General features: G+C 40.4%; 1 protein-coding gene across 2 annotated transcripts; it reads left to right on the forward strand.

Annotated features, from left to right (window-relative positions):
- The first annotated feature begins 785 nt into the window (after window positions 1–785).
- On the forward strand, window positions 786–8,440 carry zdhhc12a (zDHHC palmitoyltransferase 12a). Of its 2 annotated transcripts, XR_011785022.2 has the most exons (6): window positions 786–1,116; window positions 1,939–2,072; window positions 2,866–2,955; window positions 5,281–5,447; window positions 5,980–6,393; window positions 7,598–8,440. XR_011785022.2 is itself a non-coding variant. In XM_071909908.2 (5 exons), exons 1-5 carry the CDS (start codon window positions 1,020–1,022, stop codon window positions 6,293–6,295), a joined length of 804 nt encoding a protein of 267 aa, XP_071766009.2. In that variant the 5' UTR covers window positions 786–1,019; the 3' UTR covers window positions 6,296–8,440. The 2 variants fall into 2 exon arrangements, 1 of the variants encoding a protein (XP_071766009.2); XM_071909908.2 differs by having other exon boundaries at window positions 5,980–8,440.
- The last annotated feature ends 544 nt before the right edge of the window (window positions 8,441–8,984 follow it).

An 8,984-nucleotide genomic window follows, 5' to 3' on the forward strand; every position in this document is an offset into this window, starting at 1 on the left:
TGAGGTATCCTGCTAACAGACAGACAGACAGAATAATGTGAAAACATAACCCCGTCCAAGTGGTGGAGGTAATAACGCAAACAATCAGTTGAAACAACTCTCTTCTACTTTTTGCCATATTCTCCTCCAAAAGATAAGATAAGATAAGATAAGGAAACCAACACTGAAGTGATTAGTGAGAACAGGTCAAGCACAATGTTCATTCTGCCACTTTCTCTACAGTCAACTTTCTTTCAAAAAGCATCTTTGCGTTCAACCTCAGATATTAAAAATATAGGCTATTTCAGTATCAAATACATATAACCATACATTTCCCTTTCAACTTTTATAGCCTACTACACCTAATAGCCCATAAAAAATAATAGCTAATACATATACACATTCACGACTACTACACATTCACTACCACGCACACAATTACCTAAACCTGATCACATAATACATTCTCAATATTCAAATTGACCTTTAAACATAAACAATCCAGTTATTCTGACCTGACTTTATTCTCCAGAATACACCTTAAACCCATTTCCTCATTAATTGTAGGGTGCTATTACACGGGTGTAATGTTAATTACAAATAAACTCTAAAAATACTTTTATACTCTTTCCAAACACTCACTACTACCTAACAAACCTTATCTTAACTCACATCACACTTCTTGTACAGATTAATCAAACCCAAAGTTCGTTTGGGTTAGCCTAGTGTATTCCCCATGTTCCTGATTCTAAGCGTCAGTCCGCACAGTTTGTCCCAAGCAGCTTCCGTACCAAAACAAGGAAGAAGCGACGAGGACGGTTTGTACAGAGAAAAGGAGATGAACCCGATAATATATAAGACAAATTTACTATTGTACATGATTCAAAACCGTTTACACGTTTGTCTCCCAGTATATTAAACATCTATCATTAATTTTCTTGGCATTTATATTACGTTAGCCGCCCATAATGACTGTGTTGTTTAAGAAAAGCTAACGAGGCTAAAGAGTTAGCTGGCTAGCAGTGAATGTGGAGAATAAAATGCTGCAGAACATGTTCCGCTCCGGGTTCCTGGTCAGAACCGCCCACACCGTCCTGACCTGGGTCGTAACTCTCATTCTGTTCTTACACAACACCGGTAAGTCCTCCAGACTCATGATAACCTGTCAGACAGACACCAGAGTTACACTAAGATCCAAACCCCTTCATTTTATCCCTGAAATGTCCTCAATTTCTTTCTGACAGCTTTAAAACAGTAAAGTTAGTATCATGGGTTTATAAGGGATTTATTCATGTGTTGATTCACAGAGACACTAGAAATTAAGATTAAGAGGTGTTTAAGGAGGTTTCGATGGGATCTCCTCCATTAATAGCTCCCTTAATTAATTTTAAGGGGATTTTGCATGAATTAAGGGGTGAATTAACGTAAATGAATGCAAATGTAAGGTTATTTTAAGGGAGTACTGGTTTGTAATCTCTAGTCATCTCAGGAGCAAAGCAAAACAACAGCAGGCTATCTAGCTAAGCATTTAAACTATTTTGTCATATTTTTTATTTTCCCCCTCTATTCTGTTGTTTTTCATATTTGTTCCTATATTCTGTCGTTTTTTTATTTATTTTTCCCCAATATTTTGTTGTTTGTCGTCCTTCTATTCTGTTGTTTTTGTTTTCCCTGTATTCTGTCGTTTTTTTTAGTTTTTTACTCTATTTTGTCATGTTTTATATATTTGTTCCTCTATTCTGTCGTTTTTTTGTTTTTACTTTACCTATATGTTGTCATTTTTTCCAATCGTTTTTTGGAATTTACCCTCTATTCTGTTCTTTATATTTTTTCATCTATTCTGTCATTTTTTTATTAATTTTGTTTTTTTCTCTGTATTTTGTTGTTATTTGTCTTTTTTTTTTATAACCTGTATTCTGTCTTCTTTGGGTTTTTTTTAACAAATGTGTGTATGTGCAGATTTGCGGAGGTGTGAGGAGAAAGGAGAGCTGATGCTGCCGGTCCTGTTCTCCCTGCTGGTTCTGCTGTCAGTCATGTTGTACTTCACCGTGTCTCTGATGGACCCGGGCTTCATCCTGTCTGACACTGTCCAGGTAAAGGTCAGATAACAGCAGAGGTGGGGACTCGAGTCACATGACTTGGACTCGAGTCACAGTTTTAAATGCTTGAGACTTGACTTGATGCATGAAGAGAAGACTTGAGACTTGACTTGACTTGGGTTCTGGTGACTTGGGACTTGACTCTGACTTGGACTTTGATGACTTGAAAAGGTTTCTAAAGTCTTGACTTGAGATCTTGTGTTTGTGTAAATGACTTAGATTGAAAGTGATGAGATTTGTTCCAGTGGACGACTGAATTTAAATTCTGTTTTCTGAATTTGTATGGAATGATTGAATTTATTGAAGTTGAAACTGATTATAGAAATCAAACTCATGATGCTCTTACCAAGTTTTTATCCTATTAAAACCATATTGCATTGAAAAGTCCTAGATATTTAGTTTTCTTTAAGATATTAAATTGATACTGGACTTTTGATTTGTTCTGACTTGACTTGCTGTTCTACATTTAGACTTGAGACTTGACATTTAATGACTTGGACTTGACTTAATCTACATTTACACTTGGGACATGACTTGAGACTTGTGCTTCAAGACTTGGGACTCGAGCAAAGTTGACTTGGTCACACCTCTGCAAATAAGGTTTTCAAAATGCAGTTTGAAGTCCCCCTGCATGTATTCTGTGTACACGTTTGTTTAAAAGCTTTAAAGATGGCATTAATTACTTTTCAAACAAGGTGTCTGGTCTTACCACTCAGAGAAAATGCACTTTGACTTTATTTACCACGATGGAAAACAAGTGTGACCCACATCAGTGTGTTTTACTCAGGGCCTTCAGGGGTCAAGTGAGGAGCTGGAGTCGATGATCCCTCAGTCCTCGACCCCCCGGCTGCGCCGCTGTGGATACTGTCTGCTGCAGGTAACCAGCTGCTGCTCGTCACCATCTGTGTTTAATAAGATAAGATAAGATAAGATCGACAGCACTTTATTGATCCCCTTGGGGTAATTCAGGTGCCACATCAGCAATTGATGGACACTGCCAAAGAAGTAGCCTACAAGTCAAGTACAAGGTAATAAAGAAATAAAGGAAATAGCTACTAACATAGAATAAAGGTAATGAACATAATATACAACAATAGATACAGTAGAGATAGTGCAAATGATGCAAATACATGCAAATAATAAATGCAATAAGTCCTTGATGTCAGTAAATACAAAAATAATTAATACAGAACCAAATGTGGCTCTGAAAATGAACAGCATGCTTTCTTGACAGCTCTGTTCTGGCTGTACAGTCACATATTTATACCTGTTTATAGTCTGTTTTTTTCTTGGCTTACATCATGTAAATAAATATTTTTCTATTTTTTTGCATCAGTAAGTCTCTATTTTGGATTATTCCTTTTATAGCCAGTGTGCGAGTTCTTTTCATCCTCTTTCAGCCTATATGCTTTTTGGAACCTACGCACCTGAAGCATTTTGGACTATTTATAAAGAACTAACTACTACTCCATATAGACTCTTTAAGATCATGAGTAAAACATGAAACCTCTATGATATTTAATTCTGACCAATGTCATGTCTTACCCCAAAACACCAACTTTAAGTCCTTGAATGTCACCAAATAAGACTTTGAAAATCTTTGAGTTTGATGTGTGCAAACCCTGAATACTGTTGGTAGGAGATTGAGCCACATAACCCAGACCTGCGTCAAACAGTAGCTGATAATGACTTTTAACGTTTGTTTTAACCTGCCTGGAGTGCCAGATGGGTGGGGTTTATCGCATCAGGACAGTTCGTACCGGTAAACCTAACTGCGGCTACCTTTACTAAGTAACCCAGTTTTGGGTCAGTGCACGTAAACATCATAATAATGCCAAGCACATACTCCGGTTAGGATGCCTGGCTCACTCCCATATTAAACTTTTTACTGTAGCATGGAAACATCGGACTTTCACTTTGGTTTTCACTTTGTGTTTTGGTTGCAAACTGAGACGGCATCAAGGGTACGATTCGATATCAATAAAAAAACATGGCGGCACGTGGCACTTACAGTATATTACTATTGGGACCATTATTTCTGTCTTTCCCTGTATTGGAGGTAACCTGCTACAGCTCAGCCAGATAGGGAGGCGCTAGCTGGCAGTAGCATCTTTTTATACTATGTTGAGGAAAATTTAGCTTTAGTCATGACAACAGGGAAACTCAATCGCAGGATATCAAAGGTTCATGTGAACAGCTTTACCTGAATAAGATCTTAACTGAAAAATGACCGATAGCCGGGTGACTCTGTGCATGTAAACGTAGTCTGTGATTGTTGAAACTTTCGGGCATTCAACCAAAAAAAATCATTTGCAAATACTAAATGACCCAGACTGACCGACACGCTGTTGTTGTCCCAACTGCACTCTGCCTGTTTTAGTGCGTAACAGACTCCTAGTCAAGTCAGGTTTATTTGTTTATCCATTAATCACAGTTACAGTCTCACAAGGTTTCATACTGCCAACATTATGAAGCAATATGTGAAAACGATTCATCCCAACCTCAGTAAGAACAAGGACTCAGTGTGCGTTCAGGTGCTGATGGGAAAGTCCGACATCCGGGACTTCCAAGCGTTGCATTCATGTGATATTTTGTCAGAAAATCAAACCTGGAAGACAAACGATAAACAAGCACAGACGTCCTGCAGCTTAACAAGCTGATTAGACCAACTTCATTCAAACAAATGTTAGGTTAGTCTGGCTAATTAGAAACCTCCAACAAAGGTTCATATGTGTGTTTTCTTACAATTGAGTGACACAAAACTTTATTTTTTTGCCTTGTTGAGAAGATTAAAGGTCACCATTGTAGCATAACTCATAAACTCATTTTCAGAGTTTCCGACTTTGGAGGGCGTTCATGTTAAATTTCCACGTAGGAAATTCGTTTTTTTTAATATATTTGATAGCACATGAATTCACAAAACCTCCTCACGCGTCACAGAGAGGAAGCCCTCTTCCAGGACGGTCGGACACGTTGCAATGCAAAGCAAACAAAGACTGAATGTTGATAAGAAAAGGAAGATAAACAAGCAGCTCGGTGACCGTCGTCGTCACTGTCCTCATCACTGTCGTCGTCACTGTGGACTCCTGTCTCCACCAGACCAGACCTGGGGACAACAGCGTTAACAGTTGAACTTTTCCCCAGTTAAACCAAACATTGTGTCTCTGTCTCCTCTCTCCTCTCTCCTCTCTCTGTCAAGCAGCAGCCAATGAGAGCGAAGCACTGCCAGACGTGTAAACGCTGCGTACGTCGCTTCGACCATCACTGTCCCTGGATAGAGAACTGTGTGGGAGAGAGAAACCACCGCTGGTTCATCGTCTACCTGGTGGTCCAGCTGGTCGCTCTGCTCTGGGCCCTTCAGATCGCTCTGTACGTCTGCTGAATCCTCTTCTCAACATGATGAATGATGAATTTGGATGGTCCTGACATGATTTACAATGACATACAAATGAATTATCATGTCTATACTCTTTTGCAGCCTCAAGATGTCTTCCAATAAATCAGTAAAGCAGCCTGAAAAGGGAAACAAAGTTCACTATTCTTGAATATGAGGTTGCAAGTAGGCAGCTCTGAATCAGTTGAATCAGTTGAGAGCTACTGCTGTTTACATTTTTATATTTTAGATATTTTGTTGACGCTGATAGGAGTGTCATGTCTTGTTCCACTACACCTTGACGGTACACATGACCACTGATGGAGCCACATTTCAGGGATCAAACCTGCAAACTTTTGGAGGTAGAAATAATCTCAATGGGCGGAGCCAATGAACCCACAGGCTTCAGAATATTAGCTTCCTCCTCTCTTACCTCTTGCCTTTTTCACTGAGCTTCAGTTTAATGTTACTCTGTGGTTCTTTGGCTCCGCCGCACTGAGTTTGAACTGGTGTCTCCGTGTCTTCCAGGTCGGGCGTTTCGTCCGGCGGCACGTGGCAGCTGTGGTTCAGAGCGAACGGGTTCCTGCTGGCGGCGCTGGGCGTGGTCGGCGTGTTCTCCGTGGTGGTGCTGCTGCTGCTGGGCTGCCACCTCTACCTGGTCTCCATCAACTGCACCACCTGGGAGTTCATGTCGCGTCACAGGATCTCGTACCTGAAGAACTGCGGAGACGAGGAGAACCCGTTCGACCGCGGAGTCGTCTGCAACCTGCGGGAGTTCTTCTGCCTCTGCCGGACGGTGGTGTGGGAACAGGCGTACCACAGAAACAACCACAACCACGTCTAACCTCCGACCAGACGGCGTGGCGGCCTCTAGACCGGGTTCATACAAACTCAGGACTCCTCTTGACTGCTGACACCAACAGACCATGAGGTGTAGTGATGGTGGTGATTTCCCACTCCGAGTATTTGCAGATGATTCCTATTTATTATTTATTTTACCCTGCTTGGACCTGCTGGGGTCACTCCATCAACACTATTCACTATTTTTCACAAACATGGCAGATGTACTTCCACAGGGTATAGATCGGTGCTCACCATTGGCACCAATGTTAAAAAGACAACTTCCTGTCATTTTGTGACCCTCGATCAAATCATTTTTTTTATAGTGGTGCAGTTGTCTGACAACAGAAACAGAAAGATCTGTCAGTGACAACACACAGTGTGTGTCTCAACATAGCCATATCCGAGTTGGAGGAGACAGGAAGTTCTATAGATCTATAACCTGCTAAGACGAAGAGGAAGCACGTCTGCCATGTTTATGAAAAGGGTCTATTTAGTTTTTTGGGGGGTTTTTCCAATCACAGAAATGCATAAAAAATCTGATTCAAATGTTTCCTTGTGATGGTCTAAATTTTCTAGTTCTCCTTGTTTTGACTAAAGTGAGAAAACCCCATCCATCCGATTTAAACTAAGGAAGGACGATTCCACATTTTTTGGAGTCGATTCCTTGTAATGGAATTGATGGAATCGTCTCTAAATCGACTCTGATTCCAAAAAAAAATGTGACTTTTGATTCTTTTTGAGTCGAGTCTCCATCCCTAATTTAAACAAACACCAATAATAATTTGCAGCCAGGTCTGGTCAGCACTCCCCATCATCTGTAAATCTGTTTGTTGTTGCCTAGTGGGAGAGTGGAGACACTAAACTACAACACCAGTGGCCTTTATATCTGCTGCAATTAATGCACTGTGTTTTTGTTTTGATACAGTTGATTACATTTTGATGTCAGTCGTTGTTTTTTATGGTTGAAGAGTGAGTTAACTCTAAAATGAATTAGTTGCTTTGTATGTGTTATTAGATTTTCTATTCACTTTCAGAGCCACTTATTTTACAAAAGTAACATTTTGTACTGTGTCTTTTCTTTTTGTATTTATTGACAACATTAAAACACTAATGATATTCATGAATATACAGTACATAAGTACAGGTGACATTCCTGGTCAGGATGCTCCACATACACATTCACACATTAGTAACATGTAATATTCAGCAGCATAAACTTAAAGTGCTACAGTAGCTAAATCAACGCCTGTTAGTTTTCCTATTACATTTATATTTGACTAATTTAGCTGGCACTCTTCTGCAGAGCGACGCACAGTGAGTGAGCAGGTCGGGGGTCAGTGTGTTTGACGGGACACACGGGTGAACCCTGTGACCTTCCGGTTACAGGACGGTGTTTCTATCCGCTACTCCACCTGCCACTCCGCTTTCACACTACTTCTCTTATTGCACTGACATCGTTAGAGCTCAGTCCCACAGGTTACAATTTGCTAAATTCAAAGTACAGACATTTTTCACTATTATGGCTATATTGGATTCTTTATGGCTTTTTTTTTATACTGCTAGCGATTACATGGTTCCTAGTGCACAAGTTCACCACAGTGCCATGCACTTCTACTGTCGGAACAGAAAACAGGTGGTCAGGAGACTGATATGTGAATGCGCACATCTTTGCAACAAGGGAATGACTTGACAAATACATTTAACATTTTCATGTTGACTTAACATCTTTTAAAAAAGGCTTGTCAGAAATAGGGTTAGCTTGTTTCGTTTGTTTGGTCAAGGCAGTGGGCAAAGCCTCTCACAGTGATGCATAGAAACGGCAGCACATACTGTACTGAAGGATAAACGCCTCAACATAATAAGCAAAGGCCACAAAGCATGCTCACACTCTCCAGCACAGGCCGGTCACACAGCGTGAGGAGAGACTCTCCGCCATGTTGGAAGAGTGACAACAAAATAAAAGATTGTAACGTTATCGCCTCTTCTTCCCTGAAAACGGCAAATTTTCATATGGAGGGCTTTCACGTGATGTAAGAACCCTCTGGCGGCCATGTTGGAGGTCCTCGGCTCGTGGGCAACTGGCTGTGAACAGCTGATTATTTTTTCTATATGTACGAACTGGCAGTTTCAACAGAATTCAATAAACATTGTTAATTTCTGTCTGTTTTTGACTGAACTGATAATTTCATCACTTATTTAGTGTTTAGATAATGTCAGCTTGTTAGCTAGCTAACCATAGTATCTGGTCAGCTAACATCACTGTCTTGTTGTTAACACATCTGATTAGCACACTAGCTAACGTAGCTAGTAGCAGCTAGCGTTAGCATGTTCACATTAACATCAGTGTGTTTGCTGGCTAGTTAGCTAGCTAACAGTTTGTTCAGGTTAACTGAGCTGACTCTTCTCAAGCTACAACTCAGAGTGTTTTGGAGTAGAGACTAGGGCTAAAGACAAGACAGTTTACTGTGTCACAGTAACCAAATCCACCTTATCACACTATTCACTTTTACTGAGAACGTTATCAGATTTATCTCCACCCACACCACACCACATGTTTCCGGTGTCTCTCGGACCTCCATGATGGCTCCAGATGTGGTTGCCAGGAGATTTGTGATACGACTGCAAAGCCTTTACATTGGTAAAGTTATTCAAATTATACAACAAAAAAGGGATAAAGATCAGGGAGGAAG

This window comes from Centroberyx gerrardi, chromosome 8 (genome assembly GCF_048128805.1).
Source record: "Centroberyx gerrardi isolate f3 chromosome 8, fCenGer3.hap1.cur.20231027, whole genome shotgun sequence".
Taxonomy (NCBI): Eukaryota; Metazoa; Chordata; class Actinopteri; order Beryciformes; family Berycidae; genus Centroberyx; species Centroberyx gerrardi.